Source organism: Bactrocera tryoni, chromosome 3, assembly GCF_016617805.1.
Source record: "Bactrocera tryoni isolate S06 chromosome 3, CSIRO_BtryS06_freeze2, whole genome shotgun sequence".
Classification (NCBI taxonomy): Eukaryota; Metazoa; Arthropoda; class Insecta; order Diptera; family Tephritidae; genus Bactrocera; species Bactrocera tryoni.
In genome coordinates, this window is record NC_052501.1 from 41,443,067 (window position 1) to 41,468,670 (window position 25,604).

General features: G+C 41.7%; 1 protein-coding gene across 2 annotated transcripts in view; it reads right to left on the minus strand.

Moving 5' to 3' along the window:
- Positions 1–25,604, minus strand: part of LOC120770953 — a 115,993-nt gene that overhangs the window by 30,608 nt on the left and 59,781 nt on the right. For both annotated transcript variants that reach the window (XM_040098668.1, XM_040098667.1), the window contains 4 exons: positions 20,997–21,179; positions 19,180–20,861; positions 17,188–17,323; positions 12,017–12,268 (listed from right to left, as the gene is read on the minus strand). In XM_040098668.1, coding sequence (XP_039954602.1) covers positions 12,017–12,268; positions 17,188–17,323; positions 19,180–20,861; positions 20,997–21,179 — 2,253 coding nt within the window. The remainder of the gene's footprint in view (positions 1–12,016; positions 12,269–17,187; positions 17,324–19,179; positions 20,862–20,996; positions 21,180–25,604) is intronic.

A 25,604-nucleotide genomic window follows, 5' to 3' on the forward strand; every position in this document is an offset into this window, starting at 1 on the left:
ATAAGGACTACGAATTGATGGCGTGCACCTGGAATGTCCGGTCCCCTAATTGGGAAGGTGCCGCTACCCAGCTGGTTGATGTCCTCGTAAAAACAAAGGCTGACATCAGCGCCGTCCAAGAAATGCGATGGACAGGACAAGGACAGAGACGAGAAGGTCCTTGTGACATTTACTACAGTGGCCACATAAAGGTGCGCAAGTTTGGTGTAGGATTCGTGGTGGGAGAGAGACTCCGTCGCCGAGTACTATCACTCACTCCGGTGAATGAACGTCTAGCCACAATCCGCATCAAAGCGAGGTTCTTCAACATATCGCTGATTTGCGCCCACGCCCCGACGGAAGAGAAGGACGATGTGACCAAAGATGCCTTTTATGAGTGCTTGGAACGCACTTATGAGAGATGCCCCCGCCACGATGTCAAAATCGTGCTTGGCGACTTCAACGCCAGGGTGGGCAAAGAAGGTATCTTTGGCACTACGGTCGATAAATTCAGCCTCCATGAGGAAACATCCCCAAATGGGTTGAGGCTGATCGACGTCGCCGGGGCCCGAAATATGGTTATCTGTAGTACTAGATTCCAGCACAAAAAAATTCATCAAGCCACCTGGCTGTCTCCAGATCGATCATGTTGTGATAGACGGAATACACGTCTCCAGTGTTTTAGATGTGCGTGCGCTACGAGGTCCTAACATCGACTCGAACCACTATCTTGTTGCAGCCAAGATTCGCACCCGCCTCTGAGCAGCAAAAAACGCACGCCAACAAACACAAGGAAGGTTCGCCGTCGAAAAGCTGCAATCACAACAGACTGCCGAACGATTTTCTACTCGGCTTGCACTCCTGCTCTCTGAGAGCACTCATCAACAACTCGGTATAAGGGAACTGTGGGACGGCATTTCAAACTCCTTACGTACAGCTGCATCCGAAACCCTTTGTTTTCGGAAAGTGCAAAACGAGGAGTGCCGCGCCGCAGCGGAGAGAAAACAGGCTGCCTACCTCGCAACGTTACGATCGACCACAACACGTGCGGGATGGGATAGATACCGAGAATCGAAGAAGGAAGCGAGACGCATCTGCAGACAGAAAAAGAAAGAGGCCGAAATGCGTGAGTATGAAGAGCTTGATAAGCTGGCCGACAGGGGTAATGCTCGAAAATTCTACGAAAAAATGCGGCGGCTTACAGAAGGTTTCAAGACCGGAGCATACTCTTGTAGAACCCCCAAAGGTGATCTAGTCACTGATGCTCAGAGCATAATTAAATTATGGAGGGAACACTTCTCCAGCCTGCTGAATGGCAGTGAACGCACAACACCAGGAGGAGAACCCGATTCCCCAATCGATGACGATGGAGAAGGCGTTCCATTACCCGACCATGAAGAAGTTCGAATAGCAATTGCCCGCCTGAAGAACAACAAAGCGGCAGGGGCCGACGGATTGCCGGCCGAGCTATTTAAACACGGCGGCGAAGAACTGATAAGGAGCATGCATCAGCTTCTTTGTAAAATATGGTCGGACGAAAGCATGCCCAACGATTGGAATTTAAGTGTGCTATGCCCAATCCATAAAAAAGGAGACCCCACAATCTGCGCCAACTACCGTGGGATTAGCCTCCTCAACATCGCATATAAGTTTCTATCGAGCGTATTGTGTGAAAGATTAAAGCCCACCGTCAACAAACTGATTGGACCTTATCAGTGTGGCTTTAGACCTGGCAAATCAACAACCGACCAGATATTCACCATGCGCCAAATCTTGGAAAAGGCCCGTGAAAGGAGAATCGACACACACCACCTCTTCGTCGATTTCAAAGCTGCTTTCAACAGCACGAAAAGGAGCTGCCTTTATCCCGCGATGTCTGAATTTGGTATCCCCGCAAAACTTATACGGCTGTGATATTGATATCATCGGCATCAAAACCCGCGCCGTTAGTTCTGATTTCTCCTGGCTGGACAAGGAAGCACAGAAAATGGGTCTGGCAGTGAACGAGGGCAAGACGAAATATCTCCTGTCATCAAACAAACAGTCGTCGCACTCGCGACTTGGCACTGGCACTGTTGACAGTCATAACTTTGAAGTCGTAGATAATTTCGTCTATCTTGAAACCAGCATTAACACCACCAACAATGACAGCCTGGAAATCCAACGCAGTATTGCTCTTGCCAACAGGTGCTACTTCGGACTGAGTAGGCAATTGAAAAGTAAAGTCCTCTCTCGACGAACAATAGCCAAACTCTATAAGTCGCTCTTAATTCCCGTCCTGCTATATGGTGCAGAGGCTTGGACGTTGTCAACAACTGATGAGTCGACGTTGCGAGTTTTCGAGAGAAAAGTTCTGCGAAAGATTTATGGTCCTTTGCGCGTTGGCCACGGCGAATATCGCATTCGATGGAACGATGAGCTGTACGAGATATACGACGACATGACATAGTTCAGCGAATTAAAAGACAGCGGCTACGCTGGCTAGGTCATGTTGTCCGAATGGACGAAAACACTCCAGCTCTGAAAGTATTCGACGCAGTACCCGCCGAGGGAATCAGAGAAAGAGGAAGACCTCCACTCCGTTGGAAGGACCAAGTGGAGAAGGACCTGGCTACGCTTGGAATATCCAATTGGCGCCACGTAGCGAAAAGGAGAAACGACTGGCGCGCTGTTGTTAACTCGGCTATAATCGCGTAAGCGGTGTCCACGCCAATTAAGAAGAAGAAGATAAGGTTATGGAATTCTTCCAAATGCACTACTGTTATGGCCTTATGTCAACTTCAGTAAGATGTAGAAAGTTAGTTTATTTAAATATTTGAAGTTAATGATTTGAAGGAACTCAATATCGATTGCCAAATGCGTATATACAAGAAAATCGACTTTGTATCTAAATATAAGATTTTGGAATTCTTCCAAATGCCGTTATGGCTTTATGTCAACTTCAGTAAGATGAAGAAAGTTAATTAACTTAAATATGTAAAGTCTATGTTCAGAAGCTACTCAATATCGACTGCTAAATGCGTATGTACAAGAAAATCGAATTTATAACTAAATAAAATGTTATGGAACTCTTCCAAATGCACTGCTGTTATGGCTTTATGTCAACTTCAGTAAGATGTAGAAAGTTAGTTTATTTAAATATGTGAAGTTAATGATTTGAAGCAACTCAATATCGACTGCTAAATGCGTGTATACAAGAAAATCAAATTTATATCTAAATATAAGGTTATGGAATTCTTCCAAATGCGCTGCCGTTATGGCTTTATGTCAACTTCAGTAAGATGTAGAAAGTGGGTTAATTTAAATGATTGAAGTTAATGATTTAAAACAACTCAATATCGATTGCTAAACGCGTATATACAAGAAAATCGAATTTATATCTAAATATAAGGTTATGGAATTCTTCCAAATGCACTGCCGTTATGGCTTTATGTCAACTTCAGTAAGATGTAGAAAGTGGGTTAATTTAAATGATTGAAGTTAATGATTTAAAACAACTCAATATCGATTGCTAAACGCGTATATACAAGAAAATCGAATTTATATCTAAATATAAGGTTATGGAATTCTTCCAAATGCACTGCCGTTATGGCTTTATGTCAACTTCAGTAAGATGTAGAAAGTTAGTTAATTTAAATAATTGAAGTTAATGATTTAAAGCAACTCAATATCGATTGCTAAATGTGAATATACAAGAAAATCGACTTTATATCTAAATATAAGATTTTGGAATTCTTCTAAATGCACTGTCGTTATGGCTTTATGCCAACTTCAGTAAGATGAAGAAAGTTAATCATCTTAAATATGTAAAGTTAATGAATAGAAGCTACTCAATATCGACTGCTAAAGGCGTATATACAAGAAAATCGACTTTATATCTAAATATAAGGTTATGGAGTTCTTCCAAATGCACTGCTGTTATGGCTTTATGTCAACTTCAGTAAGATGTAGAAAGTTAGTTTATTTAAATATTTGAAGTTAATGATTTGAAGGAACTCAATATCGATTGCATTGCATACGTTAAGGGTCGATCCTAACAGTGATATAACTTTGACAGCTTAGATTGCCGATCCGTTGCGGTACGTAAAACCCCTCTATAATAGATCATAGGATCCCTACGAATCGACAAAGCGCTTTCAGCTTTTCACAAATTTGTTGAGGCAGCTAATGACAGTTTCGGCTGTGTCTTCTAGTTCGCCGAAGGTAAGACTGTTAAGACGTTTCAATCTCAGTCTTGCAAAGGCTGGACAATGAAGTCCAATAGTATCTTGTAGTCACTCAGGAGCGGATCATCGATAAAACCCTGCTTAGCGCACGCGAGGTCCTTAGTCCAGTGCTAGAAAGCAAGACGCCAATTAAGGTCCCATTCCGGTGAAGTAGTTTAATGCTATATGTAGTGAGGACAGATACTCCTTCATTAGCTTTGGGCGCACAGTTAGCTAACTAAACACCACTTTTGGTGAGAGTCCCCACCTTCTCCTTATAGCCCCTCTAGCTTTCCTTTCTCTCTCCTGAGTTTTTGCTCTCTGGGAAAATTTTCTATTAAAGAGAATCTTCCTAGGTATTTCACCTTATCAAATGGTTGAAGACTCAGGGTAAATAACGACTTTTTTGACTTATTTAAGGACTCGTAAGTAAAAAATCGGTAAGTTCTTCCAAGTATTAAAGTACATGCTTCTCATCTTACCCCTAGACAAATACTATGTAACTCAAAAATCACAAAGTAAGGGGGAAGACATCATTCGATCTCAAAGGGCAAGGATATGTTTTTTTGTTGCGGATTGTTTGGCAGAATGGTAATCTAATTGCCTTCAAGGCAAGCTCTTTCGGCGGATCGGACCATACCATACACATAGGAATTTTTTTGGTTATGTTGAAGTCAATTTGGGATAAGTAGGGGTTTAATGTGCTATAATATCCAGAACGCAATAGGTGTTGTGAGCGTGTCACAGGTTCCACATGTTACTCAGGTCGATCTTAACATTTATTTCCTTAGTCCAACCTTGTTTGGATATGAAAGTTGTACGCTAGTCGTGTTTGATTGTTCAGTCTATAAAATCTTCTTGAGAGTATAGCTCCCTCAATGTGTTTTCATACTGCATGATCTTATATGGTTTTGAGAGCTTTTGACGTTTAATATCACTAAAGAAAAACTCCGACCTTCAAAGCTTATTAACTAAGGTCTTTGAGTTAGGAATCCAGTGATTATTATCCAATGAAAAACTTAGTTTATGTTCGCCAACGGCATATATTTATGGCAATGCGCGCTATCACTTGTACGTCAATATGAACCCCGCCGTTGCCTTAGTTCGGCGCCAGACACCGCTCACACCAGTCACCAGTCAATCGAGGCGTTAGCTCAAAGTTCCATAACTCTAAAAATGCCAGATTATTGAGTGTCTCTATGCGAGGAGATGCCAACGAGTATGCGCACTATTTTCGATAACACTGACAGATATCCACATATATCAACAGCGAGACAGTCTGCAAGCTTCTAGTTTCAACTGGTACACAAGTAAGTACAACCATTAGTTTTGGTCCAGCTTGGCAGCGCTGCAGCTCTGTCTCCGTCTCCTTGTTTAAACTTAACACATTATTATCATTATTATAGCCTCTACTCTTCTACGCTTTCGACTCCGACTTCGTCTTCTTCTTCTTCTTCTACTGCGCGATAATGACTCTAGCTACAGCCGATAATATATGAGTATTCGAGTATTTAAAATTAGCTTAATGGTCTGCAAGAAAATTAAGGCATAAAATACAATTGCTACTGCCACGTCCACGGCTACTGGTCTTCAGCGCCGTCGTCACTTGGACCAAGCCAGCGCAGTGAGCAGTCACTCGTCAGCCAGCCATCTAGCTGATGCATCGATACGTCGCTGCAGTCTGCATCCACTTCGGTGGGGAAGAGGCGGGGTGTAAGGGGTGCCGCCAGCCAATAAACGACTGCCATTCTATTACGACTGCGATGGTTAACTAACTAATAGCGGTGTTGTTATTGCACGTCTGCGGCCGCAATGCAAAATGAGTAACTCATAAATTCTGCACACCAGCACCACCATACGGGCAGGTGTACATGTGTAAGACAGGTAGCTGAACGTCGTTTATCGCTGCAGTTTGCTGACTAACTTATGCTCTTTATTGTCTCGCATTGTTGTTGTGTTTAGCACTACCGACGGTGCAACTTAACATTGCAACAGCCACAACAATAACAACAACAATGACGATCTTCAGTGAGTTGTGTATGGTTTTTTGGTTGCTTTGTTTTTGTAATTGCTGGCACGTTATGGTGGGACATTATAAGTTTTATGATCATTGAGGATAAATGAAAATATTTAACGTTGATTCCTGTGCGCGCGACAGGAAGTCCACTGCTGGTTTTCAGCTTTGTTGTTGCTTCACGTACTTCATTCCCATTCCTTAGCACTTAGGACGGTGGTGCGTAACCAGCACTGTGCCTTTACCTCTGGATCCTGACTCAAATCGCAAGAAGTAAATATTGTTTATTACCTTTGTAAGTACACACATATGCTAGGCATGTATGTGTGTGTCTGTATGTGTTAGTGGTGTTAGTGGTACACGCCGTTTCTCTCGATTTATTAATTATAAGCCCTTAAAGTAATTAAAAATGCTTAATACAGCTGGGCTGTCAAGAGAGATTAGATACCGGAAACATTACTCAACAACATTATGTTGGTGGCAGATAAGCGATAACTTACAGAAGCGACAAGAGCACTGCAGAACTCGCGCTACGTACATACATATATTGCACATTAATAAAAAAGAAAACTGGAAATAAATAACTAAGGGGTTAGGTCAGTATAGGCGTTTCGAAAATTGCGATTGTCTGCTAGTACATTTTAGATCCTTAAATTATTCAGTTGGCAGCAGAGGTAAAACTCGAAACTGATACTTGAAATTTAAATCAAACTTCATAGAAATACGGAGGCTGCTATATATATTTCTGGCCTAGGCAAAACTAAGTGTTACCAGATGCAATCTGACATTTCCATTGACACTCAAACCAGCGCCTTTTTGACCGGCCAAAACGTCGAATTGATGGGTCATCCGCCGTACATCCCTGACTTGGCACCCAATGACTTCTTTTTGTTCCCACACATCAAGAAAATAATGCGTGGTCAACGATTTTCGTCGCCAAAAGATGCTGTTGAAGCATTCAAAAACCATGTTTTGGAGGTATCTCAATCGGATTGGAAAAAGTGCTTCGAAAATTGATTTGAGCGCATGCAAAAGTGTATAAATCTTGATGGAGAATATTTTGAAAAACAATAAAACCATTTCCGTTGATAAATATTCTTATTTTCATTATTAGGCCAGAAATATATATAGCAGCCCTCTTATTATTAAATAAACTTCCGAGAAAATCCGACGTTTTCGAGTCAAATTTTGCTCAGCGATGTCACCCATTTATGGTTCAATGCTATGTAAACAAACTTAATTGTCGCATTTGGGACGAAAAGCAAGTTGAAGAGGTTCAAGAGCTGTCATTTGATTCAGAAAAACCACCGGTTTGGTTTGGTTTGTGAATCGGTGGAATCATCGTTCCATATTTATTCAAAAATGATGGCGGTGAGAACGTAACCGTCAATGGCGATCATGAACACCAACTATTTAAAGCTGGTGATCTCGGCGACATTTGCATCAATCAATAGATTTATTGAGAGAACACTTCAGTGAGCAGATAATTTGACGTTTTGGGCTGGTCGATTGGAGACCAAGATCGTGTGATATCACACCGTTAGACTTTTTCTAGTGCGGATAAAAGTTTGAAGTCCATGCGGACAATCCCGCTTCGATTCAGACCTTAGAGCAAAACATAACGAGTGTCATGCGCCAGTTAGAGGTCGAAATGCTCGAACGAGTCATCGCAAACTCAACGGATGGATCATCTGAGTCGTAGCCGCGGCCAACATTTGAAAGATATAATCTTCGAAAAATAAATGCCAAAGAATTTTCTTTCGAATGATAAAAAACATTCTCCATTGAATTTGAAGTTCCTATGTCTATTCTTTAAAAAAGTAAGGAACGTCGAAATGGATTTATACATTCTATCTGAATGGCTGTATTGTAGCAAAAAGTCCCCTTTTACTTGCTAGGTCTAGTTTGTCCCTTTTAAAAATAGATGCAGTGTATCTGCAGACCTTGGTTTTAAGCAAGAGGGTTAGTACCAAATTGAATCTTTTCCTTAACATTTCTATTTCGTCTTCCCGCTGTTCTCGGGCCATGCCATCACAACAATGTAGATTGCTGGTGTCTAAGCTTCTTCAGTGATTGCGGCTCCTGAAACCCAATCTGCCACTCTAACGCAGAGGTACACAAGCATACAATCACCTCCAGCTAATCTTCGGTTGAAAGCAACCCGGAGCCGCAACTCGCCACTGCGCTGCTAATTGAGCTGAGCATTTGCAAGCCGATTCTAATGCCAACTAATCAAGCGACGTCCTCCAGTAATTTTTCACAATCACAAGTCTTCTAAGTGTATAATTTCATATTGCAACACACCGGCACACACACACACATGTGGGTATGTGGAGATGTAAAGTGATCGGCAATAAAATTGTCAAGCAATAACGAGCAATTGCAATGTAATTAATTGTGAAACCCGAGTAACAAATTTCCATTCCCGGCCACATTGTAAACACGATTTATTCTGTAATTCAGTAAGATAATCGCACAGAAGCCACAAACAAAGTCACCACACGCTCGCTGCAGCGAGCAAAGTAGAATAGAGCGCGGCTAGCGCTAAGTAGATTGCGGCGCAGCGCTGTGCCGGTGATTGTTGATTGTGGCGAACGGCATGTCACATGGCATCGGATCAAACCAATCAACCAGCCAAGCAATAGTAGCTGTCGAGCAACAACAACAACAACAACAACACGGTGTAGCAGCATTGTGACAGCAAAGTTATTGCAACACAAACCGTCATGGCAGCGGCGGTTTCAGTTGCGGCGGCAACATACCACAGCAGGCATTGCAACAATATGTAGCAACAACAACAACAACAACAGCTCATAGACGATTTTAGTTAATGTGGTCATTGTACTGTGTGCTTTTCACCCCAAACAGATGCCATACTGGTATGCTATGCATCATTGGCAACAACAACAACAACAGCAGCAACACGCACTAACAAGCAATTGTGGCGACAATGCGACATCGGCAATCAATTTGTGCCGACTACGGGAAATTCAATCTGCGAATCGGCAATTGTTGCTGGCTTTCGGTTTGTGTGTGTGTGCGTGTGCAGATACTTGGAGACTCAATCAAATGCAAAAATGCGGTTGAGTGTCACGTACATATGTATGTATGTATTTGTGTGTTGCTACCGATGTGTTATTGCCACAATGACAGTGGTGTTGTTGTTTGTTCTTTTTTGTGCTTTCGATTTTGCATGCAAATGCGTTGTGCGGCGGCGCAGTCAGTCTTGTGTTAACTATGCAGCCGCAAATATTGGTCAGGTAATTGAAAAAGCTGCAACAGCAACAAAAACAGCAACAACAACGAGCACATACGAACACGCATAAAAATAGTTTAGTAGTGATTACCGTGTTACGCTGTGGCAATTGCGGCTGCGGATGCGGTGCTGACGGCGGTGAGGTGGTGAATTTTTCAATTAGTTTAATATTGTGTTACATGTGCCACACCAAATGATGTTCGAAATGCGTGCACTTGTGTATATGTGTGTGCATATGTATATATTTATAAGCGAATCTATTTATCATATTTTGATTTAAGACGCGGGATTATGATCCAATTTGGTGATTGCATTGTGATTTTGAAATGCAATTTACTTGCCTCTGCCTGTTGCAAGTGCCCAATAACCAAATTTAGGTGAAAGTCTTCTTGAAACGTGAGCAACCCTTGTGTAAGATGTGATAGCCAACCCATGTAGAGCCTGGGGTCACGGCTAAAAGAGAGGAAGCTTCAGCGAACCCACTCCGGCATATTTGGATCAAGAGATCAATAAAGTCTAACTGCAGCGTTTGTTCACCAGTGGTGCGGCTGCGAACGGCCGTCGGTCTTAAAATAAGCGATTCACTACATAAATTTAAACCAAACTCTAAGCCACTCACCTAGCGAGGTTCAGCGCTGGATTTGGAACCCGCCACATAGAAAGTGGAATTTAATGGCTTGCACCTGGAATATTCGGTCCTAAAATTGTAAAGGTGCCACTGCCCGGCTGGTTGAGTAAATCCCGACAGCACCGTCATCCATAAAATGCGATGGATGGGACAAGAACAGAGGCGCGTAGGTCTTTATAAGGCCGCTGCATTATAAAGGAGCCAAAATGTGGGATTTGTGGTGGGAGAGAGACTCCGTCGCCGAGTCCTGGTATTCACTCCAGTGGATGAGCGTCTAGCCACAATCTGCATCAGAGCTAAATTTTTCAACATAACTCTGATTCGCGAACAGCTTCCGACGAAAGAGAAGTTTCCGGAAAGGTCGAAAGAACAGCTGGTACGATACCGACTGTCCTATCGCAGTGGAGAGAAAGCAGACTGCCTACCTCGCAATGTTCCGATGGACCATAATACCAGCAGGGTGGGATAGATGCCGATATGCAAACAAAGAAGCAGAAATGGGTGAATATTAGAAGATTGAGAAGCTGTTCGACAGGAGTAATGCTCGACAATTCTACGAAAATATGCAGTGACTAAAGTAAGGTTTCAAGATATAAGTATTTTCTTAATCTAGTGGCTGAAGTTGTGGAGGAAATACACAGTCTGCTGAACTGAACTGAAAGTGCAATATCTAGGGATGGCGAAACCTATACTCCAATAGATTACAACGGAATAGATGCTCCGTTGCCCGACTATGAAGATGTCCGAATAGCAATTACCCGCCAAAGGAACAACAAAGATGCCGATGGATTGCCGGTCGAGCAATTCAAATACGGCGACTAAGAAGAACTAACAAGATGCATGCATCAGCTTCTTTGCAGGACGTGGTCGGTTGAAAGCATGCCCTAAGTGTGGTCTGTTCACTTCACATAAAGAGGATCCCACAATCTGCATCAATTACCTTGGGATAGATCTTCTTATTATCGCATATACTGACTGAAGCCTACCGGCAACAAACTGATTGGGCCTTATCTGTGCGATTTTTGACCTGGAAAAACTTTTCCCGACCAGATCTGCACCATGGCACAATTCTTATAGAAGACACACCATCACTTCGTCGATTTTAAAGCCGCCTTTTTACAGCACGAAAAAGAGCTGCTTCTATGTCGCTATATCTGAACTTAGCATCCCAGCAGAGCTGTGTAAATTGACATTGAACAGCACTAAAAGCTTCGTCAGGATCGGGAAGGACCTCTCCGAGTCGTTTGATACCAAACTAGGTTTCCGACAAGGAGATTTTCTATCGTGTGACTTTAACAATCTATTTCTGGAGAATATAATACATGCTGCAGAGTTAAATAGAAAAAGTACAATTTTCTATGAGTGTGCTGCTGGCTTACACCGATGATATGGATATCATTGGACTTAACAACCGCGTCGTTAGTTCTGCTTTTTCAAGAATGGATAAGGAAGCGAGGCGTATGGTTCTAGTGGTGAACAAGGACAAGACGAAAAGTCAAGCAACACAGGTGCTACTTTGGTAGAAAATTGAGAAGTAAAGTCCTCTCTCGACGAGCAAAGACCAAACTGTACAAGTCTCTCATTATTCTTGTTCGTTAAAAGGTTTTGCGGAAGATTTATGGTCCGCTGCTTTTAATATCTGCCTACGAATCTCACCAATTTCTTTGCAAAGTTAAAGGCTAAACCAATAGTTTTAACAATTTTTTCATTCGATGAAAATCTTTGAGCTACCGCGATGAAATTCACAAATGTTTAGATATAACTAGAATATATAATAAATGAACATAAATGCATTCAAAGAGTTCCAAAATAGTAAAGGAATATTAGATATTACCATCGAAAGCTTAGCATCTCGAGAATCCCTAACCAGTATATCCATATCCCATTACAATTTCAACTTTAGGAATATTGTAAAATCGATTTATATCACTTACCACGGCATGGTCCCGGATATGCAACGGCAATGGACCGACCACTTTTGCAAATCATTCGGTTTATATCACAAACACTACGATATGTCTTTCCATCCACACCGCAGACCGCGCGCGACGGATCGATTGGCAACGCTGCTATGGCGGCCGCATCATCTTCAGGGCAATCAATTTTACAAGCAATACAGTGGGGTATTGTGTATTGATCTTCGACACATGTGTGACCGTTGAGGCATTTCACGCCGTTGCACGAAGCTAGAAAACAGAAACGAAAATTTTAAATTAATAATATATGTATCAAGTTCGATAGTTTATTAGGAATATGCATATGAAGGAAATAAAAATACAATAAAAGTACAACGAAATAAGTACATATTTTAATAGAATGAGTTCTAAGGCTGTCACAGAGGCGTTTGTCTAACTGGTTCTCAGTCTTCATCTTATTCACTCAATACCAGATAAACTGAAAATCATAACGGATTGAAGAAATAACCATTGTCTGGCTTATTTTGAATTTTATTGTTCAACATTTGATCAAATTTGACCCAGAATGAATAAAAAATGTTTTTGATTCGCTCCTGAGCGAATACAAACAAGCCAAGGCTTAATTCAATTATCCATACACTTGTTATAAGCCTCGACTAGGTTGGCATTCGGTGCCTTCAGTGAATTTTAGATTTTCGGTCTCGGCTCATTTTGCAAGCGCTATTCCATTGATCGTTTGGCAGTTTCCTCCGGGGGGTAGATACTAGATCGAATATTCTCAGAGCTGTAGTGTTTTCATCCATTCGTACGACATGACCTAGCCAGCGTAGCCGCTGTCTCTTACTTAATTCGCTGAAATAATTGTATGTCAATGACGTCGTATATCTCATACAGCTCATCGTTCCATTGAATGTGGGGTTCACCATTGCCAATTCGCAAAGGACCATAAATATTAAGCAGAACCTTTCTCTAGTAAACTCGTAACGCTGACTCATCAGTTGTTGTCATCGTCTATTCCTCTGCACCGTCTGTTCTGTCCTTTTTCACAACTAGAACCATTTGAACCGGGTTCACCACCTCCGGGTGATATGTTTTCACTGCCATTCAGCAGGCTGGAGAAGTGTACCCTCTATAATTTCAATATGCTCTGGGGATCGGACACAAGGTCACCTCTGAGGGTTCTACAAAATTATGCTTCGGTCTTGAAAGCTTCTGTTAGTCGCCGCATCTTTTCGTAGAATTTTGAAGCATTACTCCTGTCCCTCAGTTTGTCAAGCTCTTCGTACTCACGCATTTTGGCCTCTCTCTTTTTTTGTCTACAAATGCGTATCGCTTCCCTCTTTAGATCTCGGTATCTATCCCATCCCGCACGTGTTGTGGTCGGTTGTAACGTTGCGAAGTAGTCTGTTTTCTCTTCACTACGACACGCTTTCTTTGGCTTTTCCGAAAACCAATGGTTTTCATTGACTTGTGTTTGTTGACTTGCGTTTTTGCTGCACCGAGGTGGGTGCGGCTAGTGATCCGAGTCAATGCTGGGACTTGGGAGCGTGCGCACGTCTAAAACACTGGAAATGTGTCTTTTATCTATCACAACACGATCGATCTAGTTGATGGGTTTTCTATTCGAAGACAGCCAGGTAGCTAGCCTGGAGGATGTTTTATTATGGAGGCTGAGTTTACCGACCGTTGTGCCATAGATACCTTCTTTGCCCATCCTGGCGTTAAAGTCACAAAGCACGATTTTGACATTGCGGCGGGGGCAGCTCTTATAGGTGCTCTTCAAGCGCTCATAGAAGGCATCTTTGGTCACATCGTCGTCTCTTCCGTCGTGGGGCGCAAATCAGCGATAAGTTGACGAACTTCGCTTTGATGCGGATTGTGGGTAGACGTTCATCATATGGCCAATGTAGTAAATACCACAAGTACCTACTAGTCTAAATCCTTGTAATATCCATCGCACTACTTGTCAGAAGTGATGATGTCAGCCTTTACTCTTACGAGGACTAAGCTAACTTCCTAATTTCCGAGACGAGTTCGAGGAGTTTAGAAATGCCTTCACTAGTCTTGAGTTCACAGGCAGCCAACTCCAGACTCAACTGGTGGGTACAGGTAAAATTCTCAAGTCTTTGGGGCTGAAATAAAATGTTTAGCCACTCTAAGTGTTAGTTTGGTCAATTTACGAAAATATTTGAAGGCGATATGCAAGCAATTGCAGATTCAGCAACAACAAATTGCGCTTGAAAGTGAGTTCTAAAAATAGGCACACAGGTTTTGCTTTTAATTTGTTTTGCCATGCTCAACCAGCCATCGAACCAAATTGAATCATATTACAACAACATTAGCGCCAATTGAATGCAGATGGCGAATAGTTAACAAACAATAGCAACATGAACAACTAGTATAACCAGCGAATCACTCGTTTGCAACTAATAAACTGTCAAATTTATCATTGAACATTGCAGCGAAGCGGCAACGCCTTGGCGCCATCTGTGACACCAACAAAATTGCAATATAATTTTTCATGAAATTATTTTACGCATCGCAGACAACCGACGACCGACCAGCGACGAGCGGGCGACGACCACGGACGGGCGTTCGACAAGCCACAAGTGGCAATCGCGGTTTGTTGTTGCAATCTTTAGCCGATTTCTGTTGCCAGTTGGTCGATTGGTCGCGCCGGCGACAGTGTTCACAAGTAGCGTTGTTGGTGTTGTTGTTCATGTTGCTGCTGATGTGTTTTATTTTGGCCATGGCTCGTGGCAATAGTCAGCGTCAGCGTCAGCGTCATTAGTTGTGGCGGCAATAATAATAACAGCAACAACAATAGCAAAGTTAGCCAACTGTTGCTTGCTCTGTTGTTATTGTCGTTGTTAAATTGTTGCTGCAGCATTTTAAACACGCGTTGCTGTTGCCATCGTAAATGTACGGTTGCCAAGCGCTTGAAACGCGTTGCGTCGCTTTCAGATTCAATCAGAGTGCAACAAGTATTTTGCCATCGGAAAATTACAGACTCGACTAGGATTATCTTTATTACCGATTTGAGCGCACTCTGGCCGTCGTCCGGATGGCTTCCTGCTGCATAAACATATGCAAATGCATGGCCAGATAGCCGAGCGGGCAATGATTACCGGCACTAACACACACAAAATGTTTTTTTGTTGTTTTTTTGTATTTTTATGTAATCAACGACGATATTTAATTTATTACCTCTTTTTTTCTTTTGACTCACATCAGCTTTGCCACGATATCAAGTGTTAATGTCAGGTGCATGGCCATGTCGTGTCTCGCACTTCGTGCGTCGCCGATCGTAAACGATTTACATATATGGTAAGTAGATATTGAATATAGATAGATAAATAAGGATAAACTGGCCAATTGAAAAGTCCACGGCCTATTATAGTAAAACACATATTTTTTATAAAATTCGTGTTTGGTTATTCACAATAGTTCCTTTCACTGATTGCAGAGACCCCTCGACTTTTGTAGTACGATTTGTCCTTTGCTTCAAAATAGAGGGGGTGGAGAGGGATGTCAGATTTGTAGGTTTATCGGGGCATGCAAAGGGGTGCTTAGAGTCATGCGAGTACTCGTTGCATGCTGGAGTATCCAGAACGAAACTGCGCAAGGGTCACTCCCGATTCTCTTGGCAACTCGAGCTCGTCGTATGCAATGGGTAGTGGTTTGACTCCAAGTACGCCATTCACTGAGAGAGAATAGACTTCAAGAGGGATCTCGTAATAGTCCCGAAAGCAATGATCTGCTATGTCTGAAGCTTACTCGTCTGCGTTTCACTGCATCCAGACTACCATATTGAAGCAGCGTAGTTCAGGATCGGCCGGCCGATTGCCTTGTATGTTGCCAACAACGTTTCTTTGGTTTTTCCTATATGCTGCCGGCTGCTTGGCAGTAATCGTGTGAGAAATGAAGAAGCACAGACTGCCTGGTGCCTCTTAAGGTTATTGACAGTCGGAATTTTAACGCCACCGACTGTAATATTAATATATTGTATATATGGTCGTGTGGATGGATTTAGTGGATGAGAGTGTTAGGCTCCGTGCAGCGAGGAAGTGAGAAAGGTCGGAGAGATACCCGTTTAGTTTTGAGCACATGTTATCAATTCCATTGCCCGAGGTCATTATAGTTTATAGTCCAGACTGTGTCAGAGGTTTTTGACAAGTCCAATGCTGTGAGGATCGTCCTCTCCCAGGGTGGTTTTGTTTGAGGCCATGAACTATCTGGGCATTTATGGCGCTAAATGTTTCACAAAAGTCATGCTGGCGGTTTACTTGACTCCCACGACAACCGGTTCTACGTTAACTGAATTTGACCGTATTTTGTCCAGCCGATCGCAATTTTTTCGGAGATCTAACCCCGTTTGGATCGACAAGTTTTCAAGTTGTTCGCCTTTAATGTTGCTTTAAGATGCATTAATAGTAGAAAGTTGAAATCTTTTCTTCGTTCATAAATCATATTTTACAACCCTTTCGCCCTATCCGCTATAGCTTAGAAATCAAAAGCTGCCTAAGGAAAAAATATGCGGTGAAACGGACATTGCGTTAATGTCTTAGACGATTCTGGAAAATTTAAAACTTACCAACTAGCTTCAAGTAGAGATTACTGACGTGTCTTTTCGGACCAAATAAATAGGTCACTAATATCTTTCATGACTGATATTTGGTATGTATGTAAATCGATTTTCAATTGGTTTAAAAAATCGGTACTACAAAAAAATACATTTTACTCATTTCAAATGATCAGAAATTGTGAAGGGGGTCGACTAAAAATAATTTGTTTTTCTAATAGTTGACTTTAGTAATCCGTATCTGCGGTTGAATGGTCGAGAGATAGAAAGATAAGTTAGAAGGGTTTAGTAATGTGTTTGCTGGGATTGTCAGAGAGTTATCTGCGGCCAAACTCTTAAATCGTACTTGTGCTGCCAACAATTGGATCGTCCGAAGAAATCAGTCTCCCAGAAGCGCCCAGCTTTGATCAACAGGAGAGGAATTGAAACGAGAAGGCTCCTACATGCGCAAACTTAAAATGTCAGTTATGTGGTGATAAAAGCGAGGAAAACTGTGCTGCTTAGTATTTATCGAATCTCGAATAAACTCGGTGCAAATATATTTTTCCGATAAATTATTAAACGTTTTCTTGTTTTGTAATAATTAAAAATTAAAAATGATACTCACTTCGACAATGTCCTCGATATGCCACAGCCAGCGTTGGATTGTTGGTGCGGCAGGCGCGTTTCTTCAATTGACATTCCGTGTTGTAAGTGCGACCATCTGTGCCGCAAACCGGATGTGGGCCATGGAAATTTTCTACCTATTGAAAACATGTTCGAAAATCATAATTCAATTATTTAGAATGCAATTTTTTTAATACTGTTGCATAATATAGAATATTAGAATGATTATATCATTTGCAATTCACACCAGTGACGCATGCCACTTTTTTGTTTTTCAATGAAATCAGCAAAAGAGATCGTTCGAAAGCTCTGGAAATAAGTCTTTTTTAATTGGAGTTGTCATATTACTAACTAGGTCTACTAAACGTGTTAGTTAGGTAGGTTAGACTTAAGAGAGCTTGACAAATAATTGTATAAGTATGTAGATATATACTTATGTATGTAAGTATGCAGATTCTTTTAAACGACTTATTTTTAGTAAATTGGTTAGGATTTGGACTGTTCAAGAAAAATTATGGTTTTAATAGTGTCAGTGAAACTAACCAAAACTTTCTATTAACATACATAGATGGTATGATGAAGGAAAGCGAAGTGGAACCATCTTGTAATTTTATCCTCAATAGCTTTCCGACTGAAATCGAAATGTCTCGGTAGATACAAGAGCGGTCGACTTTTTCTCCAAAAATACGCGTTTGCGGGAAATGTTCTTCTGATTATACTGAACAACTTTGCTTAAGAGACTATGGATCTGTGACCATTTTCAAAACTGCGGTTTTTTAAGACGAAGTTTAAAGTTCTGGATAATCGGTTGTATGGGAGATAGTTGATCTATCTGTCCGATTCCAAAAATAATCAATAGATTGTCAAAATGCACCTATGTATTAAATTTTATTTGGAAATCTCAAAAAATGGTGAACAAAATTTCCTTTTTTCTCAAAAACTTCGCTAGCTTGAAACGGTTTTAGACCCATAGTCTCTTAGGTAAAGTTATTCGGTGCAACATTTCCCGCATACGCGATTTTTTAGAAAAAAAAGTCGACCTGATTTTTCGCACTCGCTATTTTTCTGTTTTTATAGCTCCCTGTAAATCGAATCACTCTAGTTGACATACCTTTGGCAAACCTATCGAAGAGGCTTGCATAGAAATTAATCGCTTGGTGGTAAGCTCAAAACGATCCACTCTTAGGAGCTGGTGGGTAGCATAAAGTAGCAACAGATGTTCAAGTGAAATTTATTAATGAGGATCAACCTTACGACCGAACCTAACTAATCTATTAAGTTGGATTTAGACTTCAGAGTAGAAGTTTTTCTAGATCAAACAATCTAATAGAAAAAGTTCGCAAAATGAAGGTTGGCTGGATTAGGTTAGAAAGCTATGGGCAGTAGCGGATTCAGAATTTCTTTCTCGGGGTAGGGAATTAGCTGACCATCATATTTTAAAATTGCTATTATATCGTTTTCTAAATTTCAATTAAATTATCCGATTTTGAAGGGGATTTTGATACCCAAATCGCTCCATGGATCCCCCAGTGGCTATAAATATAATAAAAGCCCTCTAGATGGTGGCCGAGTTTATCGATTAGATTGAATTAGCGAAATAATTTTAATCAAGAACTCAATAGTCACAGTTCGATCAGGTACCAGATACAATTAAGCTAGGACACAATAGATTAGCAAAAATCACAGTTCGATCAGAAACGGTTGAATAATTTTAAAATTTCGGCTGGAAGTGCTAAAATTATATAGATCGAGATAAAGACACAGCCACCAAATTAACCAAAGCAAAGATTTTTAATGCAAGCTTCATTCAACTGAAGAACAAATTCTTCCAAACGACGCCACTTAAGCCAGTGGAGCTCAAATACAAACTTACGGACTCAACGAAAATAAGCAAAGAACTACAACATTGTAGACGCAACTAAAAATCCATTAGAGAACCAAATACAAATATAATAAGAGGAAAAGGAGAAGCAAAGTTTCACGTGAAACTCACCGCTACTTCAAATTGGCGATTCGGGAATCCGTAGACATTGAAATCATCGTATATGCCATCCAGTAGTGTCGAGTCATCTGAATTAAGAGATGATTTGCCAACGTCAGCGGCAACACCTCCATCGCCAGCACCAACAGCATCAGCACCGAAAAACGCCTCAGACGATGTGCCGGTTTTTTGCTTTTTCACTGCCGACGACGGCGATGATTTTGCAATATGACTTCCGTGATTTAATAAACGACGATCATCAGACGGCGACATGGAATTTACGGGAGTGGTAGCAGCTGTTGTCTGCCACTCCATTGTTGTTGATACTATGGGCGTTTGTGTTGCTATTGTTGTTGTTGCCGCCGTTGCCATCGGTATGTTATCGTTGTGCGCGGCCAACGAGGATGTTGCAGACGAGGTGCGCGTGCGCACATTGTTGTCATTGTTGTTAGCATTGTGATCCTTTAGCTTCTTGTGCTTTTTATGTGAGCGGTGATTGTGCTGATGGCTACTCTGATGTTGTTGTTGTAGTTGTTGCTTCTGATGTTTGCGTTTGCGTTGCTGATGGTGATGACGTTCACGTTGTCTGCCGCCGTCAATGTTGTGCTTACCTTTGCCTTTATTGCCGTTGTAGTTGTTATTGTTGTTGCCGTTGCCGTTGCTGGCACTATTAACATTCACCGTATCGCCTGCTGGTGGCAACACCTCCTCGTGATTTGGAGCGTTCTCGAGCCGTCTGGCATTTGATGCGCTGGATGCTGCTGCCGGTTGAAAACGTTTTATTATGGCGAAATTGTTGTTGTTGCTATTCTCCTGCTGGCGCTTGCTGAGCTCCATTTCATTTTCATGTTGTCTTCGCTTCTTGTTGTGATTTGAATTTTTATTTGCCTTATGTCTAGACGGCAAATGGTAGGTTCTTCGTGACTCCAACGGTGGTGTTCTTGTTGAATCATCGCTACTACGCCGATGATTGCCCGTCGATTCTGCGCCAACGACGTCATCCAACCAATCATCCAAATCATCATCGTCGTCATTATTCGCAACAGCAAAAGCATCGTCATCATTATCATCGTTGTCCTCGTCGTTGTCGTCTTCGTTAGTTTCGTCGTCATCCTCTTCGTCGTTGAATTCATCATCGAAAGCGTCGCGACTAAAGTGGTTGTGATGTTTTCGGCTATTCATTCTTACATTACTAATAATCTGTATACGCTGTTGGACGGGTTTCTCTGTGTCATGTTCGACATTGGCCGTTATTAAAAGTCTTCCCGGTTTCTCTACACGTCTACTTAACTGAGGCTTCTGTTGGCTTTGACTTTGCATTATAATCAGTTTTCTTTGGTTTTGATTTTGATTTTGTATTTGCATTTGGTGTTCAACACCTAAATTAACATTTGTAATTTCGCTACTTAAACTACGTATGTCGCGTGGCGACTTGCCTTCGTTGAAGAATGCCGCAGCGCTGCCGCCTTCAACGGCTTCTTCACCAGCAGCACCGGCACCGAATGCGCCAGCGATGATATGTCTATTCATTCGCAACTGCTCGTTGTGTGCTTCGTGTCCACGGTAAATCTTCGGTTGGCCCCGTTGCTTGTGTCGCTTGGCCGCTCCACACTCCGGTGCGCAAACACACTTTGGACGGCCCTTGCGCTTGACACACTTCTTATTCCAACCGCATTGCATGCTCTTACAGCTAACTACATTTGGAGGAAATGGTAAAAAAAGAAAACAGTTTTCGAATATTTATAGAATAATGTAGTTCTGATAGTATATGTAGATCTAAAAGAGGATAATAGTCCGAGAAAAACTCTTTTTGGAGCTTAGTTACTTACGCGCACAAGGAGAGCAAGTCATGCCATCACCAACGGTTGTTGTGAAGAAGAACTCTACATCGGTAACATCACGATCCGTGTAGAAAAGCTCCGGGTAGCGGCAACACTCGGCCTTGGTGCTGTTCCTCAAGTAAATCTCGCTGCATTTGCCATTACTTTGTGACGAACGCCAGCAGGCGCCGGCTGTAAGGTGGAATAAAATCGATATATTAGCAGGTTAAACCAATAAATAACGACAGAGCAAGAAAAATAGGAAGTAAAGAAGTCGGGTGCAATCGAACATTTCATACTCTTGTAACTTGTCAACATCAAAGCTGGAAAAATACCTTCAGATTTGGACACAAATTGATTTTAAAAATCTTGCGAAAGTGCGCAATACTTATTGTTCGACGAAACCGTGTATGTATTACAATCAAATTTGTATCTTATCAACTTGTATTATAAGTGGCAGACTAAATTAATCTTGTAATTATATTTAACATCCCGTCAGCGAAAATTACATTAAAGTCATCCTTAATTAAGACATATCAGACCAAATGCTAGTAGAAAAGGATAAATTGAATATATCAGGATGATGTTCAAAACGTCAACCAAAAGATCGGAATTTATTATATTAAGAATATGAGGTTTGTACTATGGTTTAAACCAATTCAATTCATATTAAGCGTTCAACAACATATTTTTATGAGAAAGCTTTTCCACTTCATTTCACTAAAATAGCACTCATATTAACCGACTTAGGGAGATATATACATTAAACCTATTACGGGGAACATTAACCATAACCACATTAGTAATGAATACAAATTAGTATACATATGAAGCAAGAGTCAAACAGGGGGACGGATCTTATTATAGTGGGTATACAAGGTGAGTTCCAAAGTAAACAGGACTTTTTAGCGCCCCCTGTTGGCGACTGGTGCGTTAGAATCTGATATCTTTATTGATTGTCAGGTGAGAATTTCATGACATTTCATTGATTGAAAGTGAAGTTATTGCATTTTAAGTGTCAGTATGCTTGTGTTATCGGTGCGAAAATGAGCTTCGAACAAAGAGTCAACATTAAATTTTGTTTTAAAATTGGTAAAACTTTTTCCGAAACGTTTCAATTGATGAAACAAGTTTATGGCGATGATTGCCTATCCCGTAGCAGAGTGCACGAGTGGTTTCAACGTTTTCAAAGCGGTCGCGAGGACGTAAATGACGATCAATATGTGTGCCAATCAAAATCCGTGATCACCGGAAATTCCATCGAAATTGTGTGTGAATTCATCAAAGATCAGCCGAAATCATCATTTAAATTCATGCAAATGGTATTGAAAATCTCCAAATCTTATGAAAGGTCTGTGTACGGTTTGTTCCGCACAAGTTGACTGACAACCAAAAATAGCTCAGACTCCAACAATCCAAGGACATCATTAAAGAGGACAAAAACTTCCTTTACAATATTGTGACTGGTGACGAAACGTGGTGTTTCCAATATGATCCCGAAACGAAACGGCAGAGTGCTGAATGGAAGGCACCGGATGAGCTGAAACCCAAAAAATCGCGCATAGAGAAGTCGAAAGTGAAGACAATGCTGATCTGTTTTTATGATTCCAAGGGTATTGTCCACAAAGAATTTGTTCTACCCGGCCAAAACGTTAATGCGATATACTAACTTGAAGTTTTGAAGCGTTTGGTGCGCCGTATTCGACGTGTTCGGCCCGAATATCGCGAAGATGAAAGTTGGCCTTTGTTGCACGATAATGCGCCGTCTCATCGATCGACGCTTGTGACTGATTATTTGACCAAAAATCACATTTTAACCATTAACCATTACGCGTATTCACCTGATATGGTACTATGTGACTTCTGCCTTTTCCGAAAAATGCATTTGCCCATGAAAGGAAAGCGTTATGCAGACGTAGAGGTCATTCAAAAGGCTTGCACCGGCATACTGGCGGCCATATCGGCCAACGAGCTAAAACACTCGTTCGACATGCTTTTGGACCGTGCCAAACGCTGTATTGAAGCAGAATGAGACTATTTTGAATAAAATAAATTGATTTTGCCAAAAAGCCATTTGTTAGGTTTTTTTTTTAAGTCCGTGTTCGTGCACCATCTATTGATAGAAGAAGGGCAGGGTAGTAGTGGAGAGTGTCGGGAAACAAGCTACTTCATTTCTACTGGACGACAAAGTACAAAAGCTGCAGCTGCTCTATACCCGGCTCATTAGCCTAACGTACTAAATTACCATAACTTATGTATACATATATTGACCTACATATGTACAGATGTACGATATAAAGTCAGCCCGAATTTTTAAAACTACATTAGGTCTATCGAGACTACAGAAAAATACTGAACCGATTTCAAAATTTTGTAGCACCAGACGATATTTTGACCCGAAAAAATTCCTAATTCATTTTATAAAGATATTTTTCAGTTTAACTAAATTTTTGGTATAAGGCCCGTCATACTTCCTGAGGTTCTCATATACGGCAGCTGATCTGAAAGGTTATGGATCGATTTCAACCACATTGGGATAAGAGATGGCATATTTTGGAGGCATTTTTTTAAGTTTTTTCCAATATCTTCATTGGATGTCAATAACATGTTGAAATTGGTCAAGCCGTTACCTTGTCATAAAATTTCGCCTAAAAGTGGTCAATGTCACGCTCTTCTGCTTCTTTATTGGCTTACGCGGTTATAGTACAGTTTACAGCAGCGTGCCAGTCTTTCTTTCTTTTCGTTGTTGAAGGTCTTCCTCTTCCTCTGCTTCCCCCATCGGGTACTGCGTCGAATACTCTCAGAGCTGGAGTGTTTTCATCCATTGGGACAACATGACTTAGCCATCCTAGCCGCTGTCTTTTAATTCGCTGAACTATGTCAATTTCGTCGTTATTTCGTACAGCACATCGTTCCATCGACTGTGGTATTCGCCGTTGCCAAAGCAGCTTTAAATTCGACGAAGAGGTGGTGTGTGTCGACCCTCTTTTCACGGGTATTTTCCAAGATTTTGTGCATGGTGAATGTCTTGTCAGTTGTTAATATTGCAGTTCTGAAGCCACACTAATAAGGTATAATCAGTTTGTTAACGGTGTCTTCGATGTTGAGGAGGCCTATCCTACGGTAGTTGGCGCTGATTTTGTGGATTGGGCAGAAAATTGAAAAACTTAAATTCCAATCAGTGGGCATGCTTTCGTCCGACCATATTCTACCAAGAAGGTGATACATGCTCTTTATCAGACCTTTGTCGCCGTATTTGAATAGCTCGGCCGGCAATCTATTGGTCTCCGCCGCTTTGTTGTTCTTCAGACGGGTGACTGTTATTCGAACTTCTTCGTGGTAGAGCAATAGAACGTCTGCTCCCTCGTCATCGGTGACACGCTTATTGTTTATTTATTGTACAAATTCATACTAGTATATGTTCTCCATACTATCTTTACCGTTAAATTGAAGAATGAAATTTTGTTTAGAGAGTTGTCTCACTTTTCGATTTAAGCCTAACCTTTTTTAGAAGATGGTTGTGGTTTTGGAGGATGGAGTCATGTGTAGAAGTTCACGCAAGTGAGGAAAGTTCTCTGATCGCCATTCACTTAGGAGTGGCCAGAAACGATTCTTTTACACATGGCTCAAGCAGCTCACCACTTCCGGTCTTTGACCAAGAATCCTCTGGGTAGCCTAAGAACATCCGTTCGAAGGCGAGCTAATGTGAGAAGGCGAAACATCCCCTACATAGGGTTATGCGCTGGGTTTGGGACCCGCCACGTAAAAAAACACCCCCAATGAAAGGAAGCAACAAGCCTCGGATGAGAGACCCCCCTTTTGATGACGACCATGGCAAACGAAATAAGGACTACGATTTGAGGGCATGCACCTGGAATGTCCGGACCCTTAATTGGGAAGGTGCCGCTGCCCAGCTGGTTGATGTCCTCGTGAAAATAAAGGCTGACATCACCGCCGTCCAAGAAATGCGATGGACGGGACAAGGACAGAGACGAGTAGGTCCTTGTGACATTTACTACAGTGGCCATATAAAGGAGCGCAAGTTTGGTGTTGTATTCGTGATTCGGTGAATGAACGTCTAGCCACAATCCGCATCAAATCGAGGTTCTTCAACATATCACTGATTTGCGCCCACGCCCCGACGGAAGAAAATGACGAGGGGACCACAGATGCCTTCTATGAGCGCTTGGAGCGCGCTTATGAGAGCTGCCCCCGCCACGATGTCAAAATCGTGCTTGGCGACTTTAACGCCAAGGTGGGCAAAGAAGGTATCTTTGGCACTACGGTCTGTAAATTCAGCCTCCACGACGAAACTTCCCCAAATGGGTTGAGGCTGATCGACTTCGCCGGGGCCCGAAATATGGTTATTTGTAGTACTAGATTCCAGCATAAAAAGATTCATCAAGCCGCCTGGCTGTCTCCGGATCGAAAAACTACCAACCAGATCGATCATGTTGTGATAGACGGAAGACACGTTTCCAGTGTTTTAGATGTGCGTGCGCTCCGAGGTCCTAACATCGACTCGGACCACTATCTTGTTGCAGTCAAGATTCGCACCCGCCTCTGTGCAGCAAAAACTGCACGCCAACAAACACAAGGAAGGTTTGACGTCGAGAA